Source organism: Corythoichthys intestinalis, chromosome 6 (genome assembly GCF_030265065.1).
Source record: "Corythoichthys intestinalis isolate RoL2023-P3 chromosome 6, ASM3026506v1, whole genome shotgun sequence".
NCBI classification, from domain to species: Eukaryota; Metazoa; Chordata; class Actinopteri; order Syngnathiformes; family Syngnathidae; genus Corythoichthys; species Corythoichthys intestinalis.
Genome location: NC_080400.1, coordinates 59,670,848 through 59,695,145, shown reverse-complemented (window position 1 = coordinate 59,695,145; position 24,298 = coordinate 59,670,848). Strand labels below are relative to the sequence as shown.

The following is a 24,298-nucleotide window of genomic DNA, read 5'->3' as shown; positions in this document are numbered from 1 at the left end:
TCAGTGCAAATGCCAAACAAAAACTGGGAGAGAGGTTGAAATCCGCGCATACGAGTAGCTTTGGCTCTGTGTCGAGTAGTTTAATTTTACAGCACTTTAAAGATGCCGCATGCTTGAACGGCGTGATCATAGGACTTTCGACTGTAGGCTTGTGTGTGGTCAGGTGATGTATTGTTACATCTGATTGGTATATTAGAGTCATAAGATTATTGTTGCGACGTCTCATTGGTGAAACTGGTAGAGCCACTGTCGGCATCACTGGCAAAAATAAAGTCAAACCTAATATGAGAAGGATTAAGGAAAAATGTAATGACTGTCACGTAGCCTGTTGGCATTTGACCTCTTAGCCAAATGCAGCGTGTTAATGTTGTTGTAACAACTATGTCACTCCATGTTTAACATTTTTACATGCTATAGAGACAAAATAAAAAGTATGTACGCCCAGATATTAAAAATATACAATGAAATCTTCCATAATCAAAACCTGTCTTGAAATAATACAATGGCATAGTGTTTTTATTGGTATTTATTTATCAGTTACAAATGAAAATTCAAATGTCGCGATTGGGTATTCTCTGCAGTTTTCGGAGATTGCGTCACAAGTGTGAGCCAATGTAGAAAGAATGCCGACTTGTTGTGTGTCACGGGTAGAATCCCATCCTAGAAAATATACAGGAATCAGGACACTGTACGTTGGTTTCTCGATTTCCAATGTTGAAAAGCAGGCCGAGTCCGCCCCCAGATGGGCTGTGTTTACGCTAGGCTGGCTGGCAGGTACAGTATCAACATTTAAATAAGTATCCCAGATAAGGTAAGATTCCCCTATTATCAATATATATATTGTGGGCGTTTTGAATCTTTATATTTTGGATATATATTTGTATTTTTATCCTTGAATATGATGTGATACATAGTCTATATTAGCACAGAAAATATTTAGCCTTTTGGGTTTTATGCATGATCTCCCCTTCCATCCGACTCTGTGGAGGGTTTGAAGCACATTGGAGTCATGGTAATAAGAAACTCCCAAATAATAGAATAGAACAGAATAGTCTTTATTTGTCATTGCCTTGACAACAAAATTGGATGTGTAACTCTAGTCATTTACACATACAGGATCGAGAAAATGTAAGAAAAAAAATGCAAATATAGAAATAAGTGTTTACTCATTGCCAACAATTTAAGGTTTCCAAAATTATAACCAAGCATAAATAAGTACTGTATAAAGGTATTAGTGTTAAATTAGCAGTGATATAAGGTTGTGCCTTGGGTATGTAGTGCAACAGGGCTATCAAAAGACTTGCAGGGGCCCGGGGACAAGAGACCATTATAGCCTCCCACCACTCCACCTCTGCCACCGGCTTGTCACGACAACATACACAGTACTTTAACGCGTTGCAAGCAATGACTGTGTAAATTTTCAAATGATTTAATTTGTGATGGACAGTTAAATTTAACAGACCGTAACGTGATGAGTCACAATTTCCATCTATTGTCCCATGTAGGTTACAATACAATACAACTGAGAGTGCTATGCCTGCCTGCTAAGCAACAAAACAGTATAACTAAACATCCTGTGCCTTCGGTGGGGAGAATACTTCGAAGCCCTCCTCAATTCCACCGACACATCTTCCTTTGAGGAAGCAGAGTCTGGGGACTCCGAGGTGGGCTCTCCGATTTCTGGGTTTGAAGTCACTGAGGTGGTTGGAAAGTTCCTCGGTGGCAAGGCCCCGGGGGTCGATGAGATCCGCCCGGAGTTCCTAAAGGCTCTGGATGTTGTGGGGCTGTCGTGGCTGACACGCCTCTACAACATTGCGTGGACATCTGGGACAGTGCCTCTTGATTGGCAGACCAGGGTGGTGGTTCCCCTTTTTAAGAAGGAGGACCGGAGGGTGTGTTCCAATTATAGAGGGATCACACTCCTCAGCGTCCCCAGTAAAGTCTATTCAGGGGTGCTGGAGAGGAGGGTCCGTCGGGAAGTCAAATCTCGGATTCAGGAGGAGCAGTGTGATTTTCGTCCCGGCCGTGGAAGAGTGGACAAGCTCTACACCCTCTGCAGGGTCCTCGAGGATGCATGGGAGTTCGTCCAACCAGTCTACATGCATTTTGTGGATCTGGAGAAGGCGTTCGACTGTGTGCCTCGGGGAGTCCTGTGGGGGGTGCTCCGGGAGTACGGGGTACTGAGCCCCTTGGCACGGGCTGTTCGGTCCTTGTACGACCGGTGTCAGAGTTTGGTTCGCATTGCCGGCAGTCAGTCGAATTCGTTCCCAGTGAGGGTTGGACTCCGCCAAGGCTGCCCTCTGTCACCGATTCTGTTCATAACTTATATGGACAGAATTTCTAGGCACAGCCGAAGCGTTGAGTGGGTCCAGTTTGGAGACCTCAGCATTGAATCTCTGCTTTTTGCAGATGATGTGGTGCTGTTGGCTTCATCAAGCCGTGACCTCCAACTCTCACTGGTACGGTTCGCGGCCGAGTGTGAAGCGGTTGGGATGAAGATCAGCACCTCCAAATCCGAGACCATGGTCCTCAGTCGGAAAAGGGTGGAGTGCCCTCTCCGGGTCGGGGATAAGATCCTGCCCCATGTGTCAGAGTTCAAGTATCTTGGGGTCTTGTTCACGAGTGAGGGTAGGAGGGAGGGAGAGATCGACAGGTGGATCGGTGCGGCATCTGCAGTGATGCGGACGCTGCACCGGTCAGTAGTGGTGAAGAAGGAGCTGAGCCGAAAGGCAAAGCTCTCAATTTACCAGTCGATCTACGTTCCTACTCTCACCTATGGTCATGAGCTGTGGGTCGTTACCGAAAAAACAAGATCCCAGATACAAGCGGCCGAGATGAGTTTCCTTCGCAGGGTGTCCGGGCTCTTCCTTAGAGATAGGGTGAGAAGCTTGGTCATCCGGGAGGGACTCGGCGTTGAGCCGCTACTCCTCCGCGTTGAGAGGAGCCAGCTGAGGTGGCTCAGGCATCTGATTTGGATGCCTCCTGGATGCCTCCCCGGAGAGGTGTTCCGGGCATGTCCCACCGGCGGGAGGCCCCGGGGACGACCCAGGACACGCTGGAGAGACTATATCTCTCGGCTGGCCTGGAACGCCTTGGAATCCCGCCGGAGGAGCTGGTTGAAGTGGCTGGGGAGAGGGAAGTCTGGGCTTCCCAGTTAAAGCTGCTGCACCCGTGACCCGGATGTGTAATTTTTTAAAAGTGCCTGTAGATCAGTAACCCATGTAAGCAAATACGTATGCACAAAAACATCGAGATTGAACACTAGTCTGTTATAATTTTTGTAATATGTATTTACGCATTTTTGGTGTAAATGGACCGACAAGTTCAGGCTAATATTCTTGCTTGTTTGCGCCGATAATTTTAGGATGTTATGTTTCAGGAAGAACATTTTTGCATGCCTATTTTGATAACAAAATATGTTCGTTAACCTGTATTTGGACAGTCAAAAACGTGTACTCGCCTGTCGATGTTCATTGGAAATTATTGAAAACCTTTATTTTGTTTAGACTAAAGACTGTTTTTTTATGGACAAAAATGTTTTACTCTTACTTGTTGACTCAAACTAGACGAAAAACCTTCGAGTATATGTCGAGGTCAACTAGTCTAAGCCTAAGACAGTATTAGTATTAGTAAGTATTTTAGTCCAATAGACAAGACAAAAATTAAAAGGGCTGCCAAAAACAACAGTGATTGCCTTCCATTCTCTCCCACTTCACCGTGCCCAACCATGTGTCTTTGTATCATCACTGAATGGAGTCTTGAAGAGGGGTCTAAAGCACACATGCACAGGCACACCCCTCACACTCCTTGACCACAAGAGATGCATATACCATAAACACACAGAGTACTGATACTAACATGCGAAGACATGTATTAAAACAAGCTCATTCTGCAACCAGAAAACACACTCCAGTTCTCGCTGCCTCTCTCTCTTTGTGGTTCTGCCTGACTCTCTCTCTTTCTCTTTCAAACACACACACACGCACACTTTTCATATTTCCCTCAAGGCAAAAGAGGCAGAGTGGCAGAATGGAGTCTTGGATAAATGATACAATGATATCCAGGCTTGACTTGTCTGTAGAGTTGAAAGGATAAAGGGGAGGAGGGATAAGTGGAAGGGACTCTGAATTCAAGTGAACACAAGAGTTATTCATTGTCTCACACTGTCGCTGCACATTATAGTCAAACTCCTCTTTCCTTGCAGCGAAGGACAAAAAGTGAGTGTGAAAAAGAGCGGGGGGAGGGGGTCATGTCATGTAGGTGAAGGGTTGTACTGAGGGACAGCTACATAGCTTTCACACCAGTTGTAGACCTCACGTAACCTTTACTGTTCACTTATACTGCTTGGATTCATATTCGTAGTTTCGTCCACTCAGGGTTCCTTTTTATCAATCTGTCACAGCAGTGTTGAGAGGCTTTCATGAAGTGCACTCATTTTGTCCCCCCTCTCACTTTCTTCTCTCTCTTTGGATAAAGCAAAGGGACAAAATGCCCCTCTGGGTATAAAATAAAGAACTAATAGTTTAGAGTTTGTCAAGTGTAAGTCTGAGTGCGCGTGCATTTGTGGTGCGTATGCCTGTGTGTAACTGGGACAGCAAAGGTGCAGGGCAACATGTCATACTTTGGGTTTTTTCTGTCAAGTTGGTGCCCTATTGTTTCTTGTCCATGTGATTGCCCATTGATTTCACCTGTTGTGTCCAGGTCCTTATGTATCTACCAATCTGCAGACTCTTCTGTCACCCACCTGTGCCTCATTCTCTCATTACCCCATGTCTGAATTCAAGATCCTCATGTGCTGTCAGTTCTTGTTGCATCATTCTTTGCCCGTGTTGCGTCCAGAGGTGGGTAGTAGCGCATTACGTTTCTTGAGTAACGTTTTGAGAAAAATATACTTTTACTATGCCATACTTATTACTTTTGCTTTAGTAAATTTGTGAAGAAAAAACACGACTCTTATTCTGCTACTATGGGCTACACTGATCATTACATTCATTCATTCATTTTCCATGCCGCTTTTCCTCACGAGGGTCGCGGAGGTGCTGGAGCCTATCCCAGCTAACTACGGGCAGTAGGCAGGGGACACCCTGAACTGGTTGCCAGCCAATCGCAGGGCTGGTCATTACACTTTTCCTCTTTATCCTACACATTACATTTTCGTTTCTTTTTTTGCCAGCGATGCCAACAGTAGCTCTACTAGTTTCACCAATGAGACGTCGCAACAATAATCACATCACTCCATAGTACCGATCAGACTCAAGCTTGCCGTTTTAAGATCAGGCCGGCCTGTTCGATCATGTAGCGTCTTTTAAGCACCGTAAAAATTAAGTATTTGTTATAGAGTGCTGCCGTCAACATTACTTAAAAGCACGGATTTTACCCTCTCTCCCAGTTTTTAATTGGCACCGATTGACCAGGGACAACCAGAGATATGATCCTTTTAATTCCTTAATAGGAACTATGAAGGAACTATTCCCTATTCAACTACTGAAACTAGGAATTATTTTCTCCACTAGAGGGCACTCATGCTTTTTGGGCAATTCGCATAGATAACTTGCTGAGAAAAAAAATACCACTGCTTCAAAAAAAAAAAAAAAAAAAAAAAAAATGCAGTTATTCATAATGTTACTCATTACTTGAGTATATTCTTTAGACCATGGGTGTCCAAACCTGTCCTCAAGGGCCGCTGTGGGTCCTGGTTTTTGTTCCTACCAATCGAGCACAGACAGTTTAACCAATGAAGTTTGTGCTAAAACAAGCAGCACCTGACTGCAATCAAATGATCACACGTGTGAGACACCACATTGGAGAAAAGGTGTCGTCTTGTTGTGTAGGAATGAAATCCAGCACCCACTGTGGCCCTATGTGGAATAGTTTAGACACCACTGCTTTAGACCAAATACTTTTTTCTTTGAGTATTTTTATATTATATATTTATATTTTTTTATATTATATATTTATATATTTGAGTACATTTTTACTGTACTGTACTGTTGAAGAGTGTGATGGTTTTTTGATTGGTCAATATTTTGTTCACCATCCTAATCTTGCTTGTACTCGTGTTGCTGCCTCGAGTGCTCAGTTATGGTACAGTTGTACAGGGATTATCGATTGCGAAGCAACGTGTTAGGCAGGTGACAATCTGAAAAGTAGTGGAGTAAAAAGTACATTTACCTGTAGTAAAAGGAGTGACACGTAGTTTTTGTATTTGTACTCAAGTACATTTTTGTGTATCTGTACCTTATTAAACTGCATTAATGAAGTACATTTACTTCGTTACATTCCACCACTGACTTAAAAGAATAGTTTTACCACACCATACTTTTACTTGAGTAAATTTGTGAGGAAGAAACGCTACTCTTACTCGGCTATTTTGGGATGCTCTAGAGTCGTTACTTTTTATCCTCTATTTTTACCAGCACAGTGACTCACCCAGTCTCACCAATCAGACAAAGCAACAATAATCTCATGACTCCTTTACACCAATTAGACGAAACAATACAGATACATTACCACACAGAACATAAGCTTGCAGTCCAGTCTAATGTTCACGTTGGTGTTCTAACATCACAACAAGTGGCGTCTTTAAAGCGCCGTCAAAAGTAAAAGTAAAAGATTTCAACTCTCTTCTAGTTTTTATCTGGCATCAACAGACCACGGAATGGCAGAGTGAGTTTTAGTTTCTTGTTGGAAAATGTGTGTATCCACTCAAGGACAGTCATGCTATTGGGCAGGTGATTTTAATTGCTGCTCTTTTAGCAGGATGATTCTGGTATATTTTTTGCCTAATATGGTCATCTAATAGGTTATACTATAATAATAAGAATAATAATAGTTCATATAGATGACCTTATGCTGAAAAAATATGCTATTGTTTTAAAAATAAGATATAAGGAATTACTCAGAACTTGAGTATTTTTTCATCAAATACTTTTTCCCTTGTAATTAGTAAATTTTTTGGATGACTACTTTTACTTGTACTTGAGTAATATTATTTTAAAGTAACGCTACTCTTACGTGAGTACAACTTTTGGCTACTCTACCCACCTCTGCAAATTAGGTCTACGTTCATTATTCGGAAAAAAAATCATGATAGGAAAGCCACTTTGAATTAAGTTAATATCACGAGGCACGACTATATGTGCAAGAAGAGGTTGCTCATGATACATTACAATGAAAAGGGTAGGAAAAAACAGTGTCTTAGTTCTAATCAATTGGGAAGCACACTGGAGTGGGGTTCCGTCTGACTTGAGGGTAAAAAAGTGACAAAATGATGGTGTCTGACACAAGGGCGTAGGTTTGGTCACTACATTGGTAGGGATGATATAACAGCATAACCTGCATGTACACTTTTTGCTGGGGACGGGACATTAATAAGACCAAACATATTGGGTGAAGAAGGGTCAGAGCTACATTTCTCATGAATATGAACCTAATTATTTTTTTTATAGGCTAAGTGATCAATCCAAATAAAGTCTGTATTGACTTATATTTCAGGTGGTTCAGGTGATACACCATTCAATTGAAGCCTTTGTTTTCATAAAGTACTAAAACATTTTGAAAACTTTTGTATAAATAAATGTCTGGATTTTATTAGCAAATTTAAATTGCAATGATTGAACACAACTTTATACTATATATTTGATATATATATATATATATATATATATATATATATATATATATATATATATTTATATATATATAGTATATTATTATTATATTATATTAACATACACAATAAATACTTACTTGTTTATAATCTCTTAACTATCCAGGAATGCAAAAAATAAACATATGATTTAAGACCACTCTGCATTGTCTGTCTAAATAAATAAATTAAATCTAACTGAAAAAACTTCGTCAGAGTATAAAAAAAAAATAAATAAAAATTGAGCCCTTCCTTAAGGTAAAACACTACTGTTTTTGTCCACAAACTCAACAACAACAAGAAAAGAAAACTTTTCGCCTCGACTATGATACATGTATGATTATCTGAAAAAAGTCAGCATAGGCTGCAAATAAAAATATTTGTAAATAATGTAGAACATAAATACAAGTTGTCCACCACTCAAACGTGCATTTGAGGGCAAAAAATGGACCGGCAGATTCAGCCAGTGAAAAGGGGTCAAGTCTGAACATAATGAAAATAATTCATTTAATATTAGTGGGGTCAATTCTATCCTGACAACATATGGGGAGACTATCTAAATTACCTATATAACTAACTTATTATGTAATGAGGTTGCTTAAAAGTTGGTGGGACCAATTTGAGCATCCCGAAAAGTTGCTAGTGTTATGTCCCTACCGTTCCTATGCAAACCTACGCCCTTGGTGTTAGACATAAAAATGAGGTTATACATCCCAGCAGAGAATGGCAAACTGAATACTGTTGAAAAGGGGTATGTATAAGCAGTATGGGTTGGGTTGGGGTGGTGGGGTGGGGGGATAGTTGATGCTGAATCCATTATCCTGTGACCTATCATTCACAGAGAGAGAGAGAAAAAAACAGACATTAAGACTCAGACATACACATCAAAAGACCTCTTTGAGTTCACTGCCTCTTCCTAAATGAGTTAACCATTTGGACTGGCAAGGCCACTGTGTCGCTGTTACACACGCACAAATATGCAAAAGGGATGCTTCAAAGTTAAGCAGTGTGACTGAATATATGCCAAACTCAAGCACACAAGCATTCTCTTGTAGAGTGAGTTGGTATACTGCTGGGGATCATCAAAGCACGGCTTCTCTAGCAATTGGGCCGTGGACCAACCTGGCACGCCAGATTGATTGTTATCTGATACGAATATACTACACAGAACAATCTGGACAAGATTCACTTGAGAGCTTTTTCATTGGAGAAACCGTCAAAAATATACAGCTCCTAATTGGACGAGGAAGCTTTTTGTCACACTCGCAAAAACATCGTTTCCCGTCAAAATAAGCTTTTAGGGACTTACTTTGGTCCTTTTTCAATGAGTAAATTACCGGTAAGTGTATTTCAGACAAAACCTGGGAAACTGTTCTATCTACAAGAACCACTTCAAGCAGATAGTTGCTTCCTGTCATGTCTGCAGCTCCCGCCTCTTTCTCCTGATTGGGCCGGTTATCAGATGGCCAAAAAGTGGTTACACACTTGAAGTTGGCAAGACGGTACCGTTTGAACAATCAAGGAATCAAGCAGGACCGTCTTGTTTGCAAGGCTAGCCATGGACTGGTGTTGAGCAGCATCTTTTTTACTACAAGGCCATACAAAAAGATTGGACAAACAAATCTTCCGGGTAGCGGAAAAAGCTGAGGAGAATGCCCTTTTGCACCATGTGCTAAATCTGCACTGCATATGCCAAACAGCTAATTACTTTACATAACAACGTTATGAAGGACACGTCCCCCAGGCGTATGCCTTACCTGTGAGCACGGGAGATGCTAAAGTACTCACTTAATGTCTGATAATAGAACGGCCACAACAGTAATGATCATAGAATCATAGAATAGCATCATAGAATAGGAATAGAAATAATAGGAGGATCTTTTGTGATGACATTGTTCACATTTCCCACATCTTTGTAGCGTGTGGCAAGTACAACCAAACTTTAGTTCAAATGTTTTGCACGTTTGGAGGAGAATTTAGTGAGGCAGATGGTTCACGCTTGCTGTGTGGTCGATTGTACAGCCCCTTGACGGCCTTCTAAAAGTTTTTTTTGTAATTTCCCCTGGAAAGGGCCGCAAAAAAATGAAAGAAATAGCTGCGGCCGATCAGGAAATTAAACCTGGTATTCTGCCTGATTAGCCTACCCATGTGCAAAGCACTTTATAATATTTGTTTCCTTATTTTTTTTGGACTAACCAAGTCTCATGTACAGTGAACTGTTTTTCATAAAGTTTTTTGGCCTCCACCTTTACTGTGTCAAAATGCAGATATTGTCACGGGGTTGTTTGGACCAAAATGAAGGGACAGGAAGCAGACGGTTAGGCAAGCAGACGAGCAACTGTCTTTTTGTCACATTGTATGAGCCATGTTTACACCCAGTAGTTTTTTAAAATTTTAAATTTAAATTAAAAAAAATATATTTTTAATCTTTTTTTAAACCGAGGATCCTGCTCTAATACGTCCGGAAAAAATAATTATGTCTACACCAGCATGTTTGTAGAAAAATAAAGCTTCTACAGCCAAGGGCATTCATTCGTTTTTAAGTACATTCATTAGAATGTGCGAAAAATAATTGTCCATAATAATCCCATCCTTCGCATGTGTTCTTAAATATAAAACCCTGCAAGTGTTTGTAAATAAATGGGAGCAAAAAGCACCTGTCTAATAATTAGATCTAAACGCACTGTCCGGGTATCCATGTTTACACCAAATCTAAACGTTGGTCTCGTGTGCGACATAGGAACAAAGTTTGTCGCAGCCAGTGGTGTTTCCACAGTTAAATCTTTGGTTTTCAGTGTCAACTTGATGGCGCTACAAATGCAGAATTTGCACATCTTTACTTTGGACTGAGTTTTTAAGAAGCCTCGTTTTTAATGTCCAAAATTTAGGCCAACCCACTGAAAAAGTTCTTTTTGCTAAATACCCTGCTATGTGTAGACATAGCCTTATTCTGCCATCCCACTCTAGTCACACACCAGTGTTTTTCCAGTCCCTTATCCACTTGGCCTGCCAGCGACACCCAACTCATTAGGTCAACTCAGCTCACCTGCCGACACACCTGCAACTAATTCTAATGGGCAATTCGTATAAAACTCTCCAGCACTATCATATGCAGGACTACGTTTGCCAGATCGTCTCCTCTGCTACTCGAGCAATTACCCAGTGTCAAGCCAAGACATCCCAAGCCACGTTGTGTCAAGCTAAACTGTGTTAAGCCAAGTCAGCGAATCCGTAGTGGCCTGTTTGTCTGCCTTCCTACCCGTCTGCCTGTCAGTGTTTTCCTGCTTGTCTGTTGGCCTATCTGCCCATCTTTTGGCTTGTCTGCCAACATGCCCGCTCTTCTGCCAGCACACTGCTGACCAGCCCATCATAATAAACTTCTGTCCCAACTACCGTCTGCTTGCGTTCCTTGCAACTGGGTCCAACCACTTCCGTGACTGTACGATCTGGCCCAAAAACAACCCATTAGGAAAAGCACCGCACATCAACTGTATCTGCCATCAGCCTGCCCGCCAAGCCTGCTTAAAGACCGTTAGCCCTCTTGATACTTTTCTGTCTTTTCTTTTCAAGTCCCCATAGTCATTCTTATAGCCCATACTTGCCCACCATTTACCCCCCCAAAGTTTTTTCTAGATATACTTTTCTGATGATGAAGATGTCCATGATTTTGTTAAACTCCTCTCTGATGGTGACTGATTAGGATGACCCCACCCAGTAATCACTGTTCGTCCCAGTAGTTTTCACAATTTTCTTAGTCCTCTCTCCAGTCTTCTCCTGCTGACCTTTACTTGGGCAGCTGTTTGCTCATCTACTAGTGACCTGCGCTTGGAGGCCGGCAGAGGCGTCAAAGTAAAGGGAATCCCACACGTTCTGCTCCCGCATCTATACCGAATTCAATATGCCTTCCTTGCATGGCCAAAACAAGGCAGGCTGTCAAGTCCTCGGAGATCCAAGAGCCAAGACATCATTTATGTATTCATACCGTTAGGTTTCGAGGATGAGGTGGACCCAAACACAAGGAAAACAGCAGGGAGGCAAGGCAGGGTGGCGGTGAACTTAAAAATTGTTTAATGATCATTAACAGAAACACAAAGTACAAACAAAGGCCAGGGGGTCAAACAATAGGCATTAAAACTTACTCAAACAGGGAATGCAGGAACCAGGCCCGGATCTAGGTTTACCCACCAGAGTGGGCACTAAGAAAACTTGAGGGGGCACCCCCAATGCAGGCTTTTTTTTACCCTCTGCATTTCTCCAGGCTTGGGACCGGCGCAAGTAGGACGCTGGCTTGTGTCCCGTTGAGACTGCATTAATTTTTGGGGGGTTTGTTTTTTGTTTGTTTGTTGTTTTTTTTCATTCATCTATCTACTTATTCTCGCTGTCGGCGTGATGTCACGATGACGTCATCTCGCATAGCAACGTGTCGCCATTTTGAGATGGGGGCACGCACAGGTAAACATCCGTAGACAAACGTCTGAAATTCATATATTTCAGCTGTGTTTTGCGTCTTTTTTTTCATTAAAAACGTCTTAAACATGACTTATTATCACGAGTCACTGCCGACAGACGCGAGGAGGCGTTACAACTTAACGTGTATTGGCCTGCAAATCTGCCCATACAAAGTCGCAGCTGATAGCTGGATAAACAATCCAAAGGAATTGCCTGCAGTGGAGTTCGGTAACATCTACAACTACCTCATAAAGTCACCCAGTAAGTTGACCTTTACCAATTACGTGGAAAATGTACTGTGAGGAACTAAGAAAACTGGTAGTATATACGGAGTGATCATTTCTGCCGTAACCGGTAATTCGCCTCCAAGCGTTATTTAGCTGTGAACACGTCACGGCAAAATAACCAATTCCCACCAGGCCAATAATATACCGATTGACCGATCAGAGCAGTTCATGGCAAAAGAAAAATAACGCTTTGCAAGTTGTCAGTTACGGTAATAATAAAAATGCTTAGTCTATTGAATCCTAGCAGCTAATTGGGGCAAGAAAAATCGATTAAAGTTTACTCACCAGTAATAAAATGTCAGCTGCAAACGTACAGTAAATGTGCCTGGATTTAGGTTCCCACTGGCGACAATGGTCCACGGAACCGTCTTCTTTTACTGTTCCTTAATTAATTGCGTTCAGCCATTTGCTTGTCCTTTTCTTCTCACGATGAAGAATAAAGAACTTCAAATGGGGCTCCGAACTCTTCCTTGTGTTACAAACCTCAACACGGCAACTTTAGTCATTCTGATGGAAAAAAAGACCGCAAATAAGACAAAGGTTCAACGCGTTTGTACTACAATAAAGGACAGAGCAACTCCTTGTGACTCGTGTTTTGCCCCCATTTCAATATGGCGACGCTTTGCTGTGGCTGGTGACGTCATTAATGCCCGGATGTCCGACTGCGAGAATGTGTCTGGAGGAGAGAGAGGAAGCGCGCGGATAACAAATGAGGTTGGAAAAACAGCTTGTTTTGGTGATTTCTTGTTCGGCGTGGTTGCAGCCAACAGTAACCGTTAATCCTGCAATAAAAAAGTAGGTGAGACCAACTCTCCGTGCGTTCTCTATATCCAGTGCGACGCTAAATAGAGACTGTGCCGTCACGATAGTCGTGGCTATGAACACCTTTCTCGTATCAACGACTCTACAGACGTGGCTATGTCTAAGCAGGTTTATTAACACTCAAAAGGGTGAAACTAAAGAAAACAGACAAAACAACACAATCAAATTATCCACAATATATGAAATCGCATATGTACTGCCCTATCTGTAGCAAACTGCATATGAAAATATGAATAAACAATTAGCAGAGCGCCCGAGACGCCATTTTGCCGACCCTCTAACTCGTGGGTAATTAACATATCACAAGTTTCATGCTAAGTGAATCTGTCACACTTTTTTTGCACTGAAGTACACACAATTCACATATTTACGTTTTTAAACACATTTAAACAATACATACCGGCGATGCAACCTCAAATTCAAGGCAAAGTGGTCACAGGGACGGTGCGAACTGACTGCGGCCGTCTTCGTGTGATTCCCTACTGAACAACCACTGCACATCCGTGTGACAGTTTCTTTCAAATAAAGTGCACATGGGATGCAGTAAATCAAGGCGTCCACTAGATGATGCTAATAAGACGTAAAAGGAATAAAACTCAGGTATTCAATCACAAAACCCATCAATCTTTTATGCATAACAGAACACCGACATTTTGATTGGGTGGGCACGACTCACGTCTGTGTGGGCCGTGCCCACCCCGGCCCCCCCATAGATCCGGCCCCGGCAGGAACATGAGGGCTTAGACGCAGATATCGACAACAATTGGATAGACATCGACAATGACGCAACAAGGAGTGAACAGAAACTGGGAACAGAAACTGGGAGCTTTAATACACAGACAAGGGGTAATGAGACAATGAAGCACAGGTGGGTGATACAAGAGGCAGCGGATTGGTGGATAAACAAGGAGCAGGCCACAACAGGTGAAATCAATGGGTAATCACAATGACAAGACACATTAGGGCAAAACTTGACAGGACTTAACTCAAGGCATGACACATACATCACAGCCAACTTGCGGTTGAGCCTCAGAGTCTGAGTGATGACAGTAAGATGAGCAGCTTGCCCAAGAGAGGTGAGGAGAAGCTTCTGCCTATGACAACTGCTAGAGAAGAAAATGTTCAAGCCAATGTTCTGCTGTTTTCAGCATTATTTTAAGTGAATCCTGATGCAATTCCAAACTTTGAAGCAAAGTTCAATGAAATGGGGCATAACAGCGACTGTTTTTGATGTGGCTGTCTTAAGAAACAACACCTAAAAAATTGGTTCCTTTCAGTGCTTAGGCTGTAATTTACAGAGTTGCAGTCAAGTTTTGCAGGGCGATATGGCACAGAATCACCTACATACACTATAGATAGCACAAATAAGGTCATTGGTCTGCCAGAATGGCACAGATGTTCTTTACCATGAAGTCAATTTCCACTGGTATCAGCAAAGCTTTCATTGGAGACAGCACATGTGGAAAACATTAGGTTCAGTTAGGTTTTATCATAGGTTGGAGAATGTGTCCCTGCAGTTTTTTTTTTTTTTTTTAAACCTAACTTCATATTTTCCTATTTGTGTTTATCTGCTAAACAAAACAGATAAAAGAACAACACAAATAAAAACTACAGCAACACTATGCAAGCGCAGGCCTCCACCGAAGCATCCAAATTCCAGGCATGACCATATTTCTAACTTGTCGTAACTTGACGTTTGAACCTTTCCATTATCTTATCACCTACCCTCCAGTTTGAGTTAAATACACTGGTCAAGAAAATACTGTGGAGGAACACTTAGAAAACACATCAGATCTAAACGGAGGGGGAAATTATCTTGAATATTTCTCCCGATAATAAGTAGGGGATTTATTAGTCCCAAAATAATGCCATATAATTTGATCGAAATGAAATCGATCACCCTATGGGGGGGGGGGGAATCAAAGACACTCAAAAATCAAAGTGAAAAAATGATGCAGCAGACTGGACCATTTTCCCAAAATGTCATTGTAGCAACTCAAAATGATTCTCAGCCAATTGTGTGGCCCCAACATGCTTGTACCTGCTTGTGCCTGGCAATGTCGGGGCATGCTCCTAATGAGATGGCGGATGATGTCCTGGGGGATATCTGCCCAGGTGTGGATAAGGGCATCACTGAGCTCCTGGACTGAGTAGCCACCTGGTGGTGCCGGATGGACCTAGACATAATGTCCCAGAGGTTTTCTATTGGGTTTAGGTCAGGCGAAGGTGGGGGCGAAGTCAATCAATTACTTCAAGGTACTACTTCAAGGTATCAATTACTTCATACTCCAGGAACTGCCTGCAACCTCCAGCCATATTAGGTCGGGCATTGTCATGGATCAAGAGTAACCCAGGTCTCACTTGACCAGTGTAATCGTGACAAACATGATCATCGCCAATACTGTGATTATCATTCAATAATCGAATCGTCGCATCTTGAATTGTAATCAAATTGAATTGTGGGGTGGCTTCTGCAGATCACTGAAACACAGTTTGGGTCGACAGAGCTCAATATTTTGTTGGGTTGTATAGTATATCGGAACATATTTCCTTCACACCCTTCTCACCTTTTTAACCTCTGACCCATTTTCATGCCTGTTTGGCCCACCACCAAACCGGTCACGCTGAATAATGTTGCAGGTAGCATAATTGTTCTCCACAGCACCTCCAGACCCTTTCACATCTGTCGCATAAGCTCAGTGGCGTCGTTGCCAATTTTGGTGGTCTATAGTAAATGCCAAGTGATCTCTAAGGTTCTGGGCAGTGAACACAGGGCCCCCTACAGTACTCGAGGACCCTGTTTCAAACTGTTTGGCCAGAAACATTCACACCTTTGGCATGCTGGAGATCATTTTGTAGATGATCTGGTAGTGTTCATTATGTTCTTCTTTGAACAAAGGAGCCAGATACTGATCCTGCTGAGGGTTTAAGGACCTTTTACGGCCTTGTCAAGCTCTTCTGTAGTAACTACATGTCTCCTAAAATCTTCTCCATGCTCTAGAGACTGTGCTGAAAGACACAGCAAACCTTCTAGCAAAGGCACTTATTGATGTGCCATCCTGGAGGAGTTTGACTACTTGTGCAACCTGTGTATGCCAAAATGTTCAGTTACAAACAAAAGCTTTGTTTGGGTATGGATGCGTTCTCTTCTTGTTGTAGTAGATAAATGAATGGGTGTACAGTTTTGCCCATGCGACAAACCTAAATGAAGTCCGGGCTGACGACTGGTTGAGAGTATACCCTGCCTCCTGCCCATAGTTAGCTGGGATAGGGTCTAGCACCCCCGTGACCCTCGTGAGGATGATGAATGAATGAGTGTGACCTTACCTTCTGATTAAGCTGTGTTTGCTTGCCTCATGAGTTCACTAGTGAGCTCCTTCTCTGGCTCTCGCTTTCTCCCTGGTGCATCAAATTGTCTCGCCACGTGTGTATGTGTGAGTGTGTGTGAATTTAAGATCCCGTCTTTTAGTCAGACCTTGTCAATGTGCTGTCAATGTTCAGCGTTCATTTCATGTATTAGTATTTTCCTTGTCTGCCAGTTTCTTGTTTTTGCTCCAAGCCTCCAAGTAAGTGGTGTAATTTTGTTTTTCTCTTTTGTCTTTGTTTTGCTTTGTTTTGCTTTAATCATTTTAGGCAATTGGAAGTTTTAATTTTTAATTTATTTTTTTATTTTTTAATAAACCTGTATTTGAGTTTTCACACCTTCACTGCCTCCCTCTCAACTCCCCTGTATTTGGGCTCACTACCTTGCTTCTCATACCCCTGTAAGCCCCCATTGATAGTATGACTGGACCAAAATATCGGCCCATCTAGGTATGAGTACCCGACTACTTCTTTGCGAGGAAGTAGGGAGACTTCCCTTGTCGCAGTACGTAGGGGGCGGACAGTCGTATCTACCCAATATTCCAAGTCACGAAAGAAATGACAGTGATCCCTCGTTTTTGCGGTTAATGGGACCAGAAGCCTGCGCTATAAGTGAAAAAACCACAAAATAGCGCACCCCCTGCCCAAATTTTTTTGTGTGTGCGTGTGTTCAATGTATTAATGCAGATTTAGCATTGGAAAGAGATACAGATAAGACATGTTTTTTTTCATTTTATTTCCCCAAAGTATAATAATAATAATAATAATAATAAAAAAAAAATATATATATATATATATATATATTTTAATAACTGGTTTCTAAACACTTCAAATGTAGTAATTATGTGTTAAGTGAGTTAAGTTTTAAACATGTTACTGTCCCACCGAATTACTTTTAAAGTAAAAGTTTCAGTAAAAAGTACAAGTTAACGTAGTAGAAAAATGTTTGACTTTATTAAATGCTTCACTGAGTGAATCCACTCAAATCCGCTTAAGCTTCTCACTTACACACAACTGCTTAACAAGTTAAACAATGATTGACACACGCGGCACTTTGACGTTTGTGTCTCTGGCAACATCAAACCCAAATATCTGTCAATCATCGTTAACTTTAATAAGCAACTCCAGTGCGCGCCTGACGAACAAAGAGGGGGGAGAGGGAAGGAGCGTGAGACTACGCGATCGGCTGGAGAAAGCTCATCTGTGTTATTAGTTTTTTGTTTTTAATTGAAAAAAAAAATTGATGGACTGAGGGTGCAAAGTTTGAAGCGCGACGTAGCGAGGGATCACTGTTGTTCTTGTTTTTACTCTGATTTACTGCAATGTATATACAGTATATTCAACGGTTGGAATGGATGACAGACAGTTTTCACGTTTGATTGGAGCCAACCACTTTTCATTTTGCATCTTCTCTTTCAGGGCCCGGTAAAGTTGCAAATTTTTGTATTTATTCTGCAGATTTGAACAGCCAAATGCAATACAAAACTTCCACATTTCGTGTTCGTCCGGCCAATTGAATTTTTTCGAGCTTTTCAAAGGTAAAACATGTGAACTAGGCGGAGTGTGAGACTTCCAGAATGGCAGCACACAATATGGGCGGACGTACTTTGATGTCACGTGAAAAACCTTTGGATGTGTTGTTTGTAGCTCTACTGACCTGTAGCAGACCTTTCTACATCCTGAGAAGGAAACTCAGACATTGCATCTGCCAATCTCTCGCTGAGGCCTTCATCACCGCCATCAGTGAAGCTTATATTGTGCCGGGGCAAACCAAAGGTCTCAGGCCAGCTTCCACATATCTCCAGAAGGGTCACACCACATCCATCAAAAGTATCTGTGAATAAAACATTAAATTATTATATGGTAGGAAACACATGATTTTTTTTGTTCTAGCATACCCTCCAGTGGTCAGCTGAAAAATACATATGGTTCCTGGAGCAAAAGTGTAAAGTTTAATCATTTTCCGGTGTTGTAATATTTGTATCTCGTCTTGTATTTGACACATCTATCTCTCTTTTAAATTTACATGGACGCCCCCGCATTAAAGTCAGATTTGACATTAAGTCGTTGACTGGGCTTCCCTCACAAGCCCCATTTGCTATTGAGTAAAACATCAGACTGTTGTTACTGTAATATTATGCTATCAAAAGAATGCTCGTGATTAACAGGTTTAGACAGGCAAAATTCCTTGTTTTTCCCGCTTGTTAGTAATAAGACATCCATACACCTTGCATTCCACCACGATAGTTAAGAATCCAGTGTGAGAAGGGATTGCCAGCTGCATCTTTACAGTGTGTTCATAAAGTCTCGGTACATGGTAAAAAACACTTGCTTCTTAACACAAAATAATTTTCAACACATAATTCGATGCGCTTTGCAAAATTCAGTTGACGTCAGTGGAATACGATTAAATAAAGTACTGAATTCCCCTATGTACAAAGACTTTTTGGACACTGTAACCTTGGGCGCCAGATTGATTGTTCCTTATATCCGCTACGAATATATCCCACATATCAATTTGGGAGCGATCCAATCGTGACATGTTTCAGGGGATGAACCTTCAAAAAAATAGACAGCTAAAGATTGGATGATGGCTCTTCTCGTCACACTCGTGATAATGTCGTAATTTATGGAAACATTATGTCATTCATTTGTACTAGGTTTGTGCTGAAAAAAGTTTTGTTTGTGCTGGTATTATTTTTGAGATATCAACAATTCTTCAACAATAGCAGCACAAACGTAAAAAAAAAAAAATTAGCACGAACAAGCACAAACGAATGACCAAATTTTTCTATAAATTTGCATCTGATGGGGGGGCAACTTCACAGAGGTTCTATGCGCCTCTTTTAATTAGAAAATTAAGTGTAAAAACTTTGACCTATTTGTTGCTCATTCATTATTTATTTTTGCCTGGACATCCTGGAGTGGGGGGATTCCCAACTGTGGCCCTTCCCAAGGTTTCCTATTTCCCCCTGTGTGGGTTTTTTTGGGTTTTTCCTTGCTCTTTTGGGGATTCAGATCAGAGGATATTGTCATTTTTTGTCAACGGTGGGCCTGCGAAGCCCTTTGAGACATCTGTTTTGATTAAGGGATATATAAATAAATGAGACTGGACTTGACTTTGCCCATGCCCGGGGAGAGGCAGGGGATATTGAATCCAATTTCAAGAATCCGTGTTCTGTGCTTCTGTTTTTGAGCCGCCAATTGGAGGTGTGTAAGTTGATTGGTGCCTGTCATCGGGGCAAACCTCGAACCCATTAGATGACACCCGTGGTAAAGGATGCCGTCAATTGAAAGAGTCCGACTAGCCTTTTTGGCTTAAGTCACATGAAGATTTGTTCCTAAATTAAGAAATTGCAGCAGGGCCGAGAACAAGAAGTGGTATTTGCCATGTGGCAAATGGTTTTTGACGTGTCATTTTTTTTGCCATGTGGCGTTTATTTTGCCATATGGCAAAACTGATTTTGCCATGTGGTAAAATTGTTTTTTCGCTATGTGGCATTTTTTTGCCATACAAAATGTATTTAGACATGTGGCATTTTTTTGGTATGTGGCAAAATGGATGCGCTGTAATGTAAAATGTATGGTCAACAATCACAACCACATGTTTTTCTGCCATTTAATATGAATGAAAACATTTGAACGTGCATAGCCATCAATGGCATAACCTTACTTGGGTGCCAGTTGAACGTCAATGCGCTCTAATGGTAAGTGTATAGTCAAAAATCACAACCACACATGTTTTTCTGCCGTTTAAAATGAATGGAAAATTTGGATGTGCATAGCCGTCAATGGCATGGACGTGCATGGCCTGCAAAAATGCCATATACCCCCCCAAAAAATGCCACATACCCCAAAAAATATGCCACAAACCAAAATCCATTTCGCCACATACCACTAAAAATGCCACATGGCAAAATCAATTTTCCCGCATGGCAAAAAAAAAAAAAAAGTGCCAAATGGCAAAGAAAAAATGCCACATTGCAAAATCCAATTTGCCACATCGCAAATACCACTTTTGGGTGTCGCTGGCTCTCAGAAATTGGGTTAACTCGGCTGTCGTCACGTGACTTCACGGCCAGACTTGTGCTTTTGATCCTGTAATGACCACAATCCATCCATAGATTCCCATAGTATAAAATCTATCATGACTTTATATTTATCGTACAATTATGGACTACACCATAGAAACGGTCTTAAGAGGGTTTTTTTTGTGGGTGGGGCATGCAATCAAAACACTTCTAAATAAAATAAATTTTTTATCATGGATTCATGAAAGGTTGATGTCAGAGCGCCGTTTCTGAAAGGTTGATGTCAGAGCACCGTTTCTGAGAGTAGTGTTGTTCAGTATTGACCTACCCGTGTGCTGAGCAAGCATTTTTTTCGGAGTAGTTCAGTGTTTGATGCACAAGGAGCAGCCGGTCGAAGTACTTTGTCTCCTTACTTAGTTCCGCACGTCATTTACCACATCATATTAAATTGCCTCTCAAGATGAAATGTATATTCTTGGTGTTGTATTTTATCAAATAAAATTTCCTATGAAAATGCCATATAATACAGTATACTCCAGAGCGACTCGTATGTTTTTTTTTCTTGTGCATTTTTTGGCTCATGCGACAAATACTCCAAAGCAATTTAGTCTGATAAATATTGTAATAAGAACTTTGATTCAGGCGCTCCAACTCACAGTCAAACAAAAAAAAAATGTGCAAGGGGATTATTCAATTCATCGATGGAATAATCGATTCCAAAAAGATTCTTTAGTGACAGTACTATTCAGAATAAGAGTGGAATAATGTTGAGACCAACAACTCCAAGATCATTTCTGTCAATAAATTGTTAGGAACATGAGATGGACTTCAAAACATACTGTATTTGATTTGTTTTTGTCACCCCATCATGTTCAAATCCAGGGGGATTAAAGGCACTAACCACCCAGATGTTAGGCCCATTTACTGGCCCTACTTATCCTCACAGCCATTGCTACTTTCCTTTAAGATTTAATCCCGCTGCATTAGTGTGCGTGTGTCTGTTTGTGTGTTCGCAAGAGAGTAAATTTAATCAGAATCACCTGAGCTAGAAATCTCCATATGGGTGTCAATTTTCTACAAATCACAGATAAATTATTTGCTTGATAATGCTACAGGCACAGTTCTTTACAAAATGTTCAGTAAATGCCTGCTACAAATCTAATAGCGTTCAGATGAACTTTTGTCTTTTAATTGACATTAACACAGTTAGTGCTTGATTGGGTTTAAAGAGATCAGTGGCCCTTATCCAACATGTGTGAAACTAGTCCCCCATTATAGAGAATATGCAAATTCTACACAGGAAGACCACAGCTACACTGCTGGCCAAAAGTATTGGCACCCCTGCAATTCTGTCAGATAATGTTCAATTTCTTCCAGAAAATGATTGCAATTACAAATGCTTTGGTAGTAATATATTTTTTTATTTTGCTTGCAATGAAAAAAACACAAAAGATAATGAAAAAATAAATAAATCGTTATCATTTTACACAAAAGTCCAAAAATGGGCCGGACAAAAGTATTGGCACCCTCAGCCTAGTACTTGGTAGCACAACCTTTAGACAAAATAACTGCGAACAACCGCTTCCAGTATCCCTCAATGGGTTTCTTACAATGCTCTGCTGGAATTTTAGACCATTCTTCTTTGGTCAACTGCTCCAGGTCTCTGAGATTTAAAGGGTGCCTTCTCCAAACTGCCATTTTCAGATCTCTCAACAGTTGATCAATGGGATTCAGGTCTGGACTCATGGCTGGCCACTTTAGAATTCTCCAGCGCTTTCTCTCAAACCATTTTCTAGTCCTTTTTGAAGTGTGTATTGGGTCATTGTCCTGCTGGAAGACCCTTGACCTCTGAGAGAGACCCAGCTTTCTCACACTGTGACCTACATTATGCTGCAAAATTTGTTGGTAGTCTTCAGACTTCATAATGCCATGCACACGGACAAGCAGTCCAGTGCCAGAGGTAGCAAGGCAACCCCAAAACATCAGGGAACCTCCGCCATGTTTGACTGTGGAGACCTTATTTTCTTTGAAGGCCTTGTTTTTATCACCTGTAAACTCTATATTGATGCCTTTTCCTCAAAAGTTCTACTTTTGTCTCATCTGACCAGAAGCAAAATAAATGAAGATATTAATACCAAAGTATTTGTAATTGCAATCACTTTCCGGCAGAAAGTAAGCAGTATCTGACAGAATTGCAGGGGTGCCAATACTTTTGGCCAGCAGTGTAGGATTTGAACCAATAACCACTGAGCAGTGAGACAGATCTGCTAATCAGTGAGTCACCTAGTTCCTGGTTTTATTCATAAAAAGCACATTTGATATTATTGTGTAAACCTACATATTAATACGCAAACTGCTTAAAACAGTACTTCTCAAATAGTGGGGCGCGCCCCCCTGGGGGGGCGCAGAGCGATGCCGGGGGGGCGCATGTGTCCTCGGGGAACATGCTTTCTTTTTTCTTTCTTTTTTTTTCTTTCTTTTTTTTTTTTTTTTTTGCCGTACTGGAATAAAGTGTACTTGCACATCCACTCAGTGGGTGGCAGTGGCACTCTCATTTTCAGAGTGTGTGCAGTATTTTTGAACTAAGGAAGAGCACTCATCACACAGAAAACGAGAGGCAGAAAACAGATATGAAGAGCAGTGCGCCGCCGCCGTTTTCGAAAGCCGGTGTAGGTGCACTATCCTATTCCCCTCACTATCCACTCGCGGGGGCCTGCGCTTGTCAGTGACGTTCCTTATTCTCGCTATATGTTTATACAACTTTAACATTTGTTAATAATACGCTCTGCGTGGAGTATCATCCATCGCTTTTCCTTTTTAAATGTGCACTTTTAAGCGAACGCAAGAAGTAACAACGGGAACATTTTTAAACAGGCATTTCACGGGACAGCATTTCCTCGGCCAATTATATAGCTTATACAGCGAGAGCGAGTGGATAGTGAGGGGAAGAGGATAGTGAACCTACACCGTTTTCCAACCGGACTCACTCACGCAGCGACCCACTGTCTTGTCCGGTTCTCACGCCGCCGCCCGAGAAGTGCCATTTTCGGCTTGGGATCGTCACGACGACCGCCCTCGCCTATGGTTCTACCTCGGCCGCCGAGAATGCACTTTTTTCGTGCCGTTTGCCTTTTAGCTTTGACTTTTAATACTGTGGGTGATGAGGAAAGACTGTTTACTGTGTCTAAAAATAATTATAGCGGACCGCCAGAAGCCAAATCAATTAAGACGCCACTTAAAGACATTCGACCCCAATCTCATTGATAAGCCGCTTGATTGTTTTTCAGCGAAAACGTGCCGAATATTGCCAACAATCGTCCTGCTTTGTCAGTGTTCTATCAGTAAACCAGTGAGCATTGTTAGCATGCTCATTGCAAAATAACTCCACACCATTGCAAAGGAGGTTATACTGAGTGTGAGCAGCAAAAATAAAAACTGTCCTTCTGTCCAAGGACACTCTTTTTTTCCTTTATTCATTTTTGTTTTTTCGGTCAAATTTTTTGGCATATTGTCCTCATGAGTGAATGTTTCTAATCAATTTGAATTTGTTATTATTTACTGATTTTATTACATTTTATTTTTCTGTATCAAATGGTCAAAAATGTACCTTGAGTGTATTTTTACAGTTTGAATGTGACTTTTTTTTTAAATTCAGGCAAATTGATGCATGTCAAGTCTTCTCTGTTACAAACAAAACA

At 41.4% G+C, this 24,298-nt stretch overlaps 1 protein-coding gene across 3 annotated transcripts in view; it reads right to left on the bottom strand.

Annotated features, from left to right (window-relative positions):
• The window catches only part of bcas3 (BCAS3 microtubule associated cell migration factor), a 525,512-nt gene that overhangs the window by 8,612 nt on the left and 492,602 nt on the right, over window positions 1-24,298 (bottom strand). Inside the window, exons 23-24 of one of the 3 annotated variants that reach the window (XM_057839609.1) lie at window positions 18,227-18,403; window positions 14,613-14,644 (exon numbers count right to left, since the gene is read on the bottom strand). In XM_057839609.1, coding sequence (XP_057695592.1) covers window positions 14,613-14,644; window positions 18,227-18,403 — 209 coding nt within the window. Of the gene's footprint in view, window positions 1-14,612; window positions 14,645-18,226; window positions 18,404-24,298 lie in introns of those variants that run through there. The other 2 variants (XM_057839610.1, XM_057839618.1) reach the window with 2 other exon arrangements.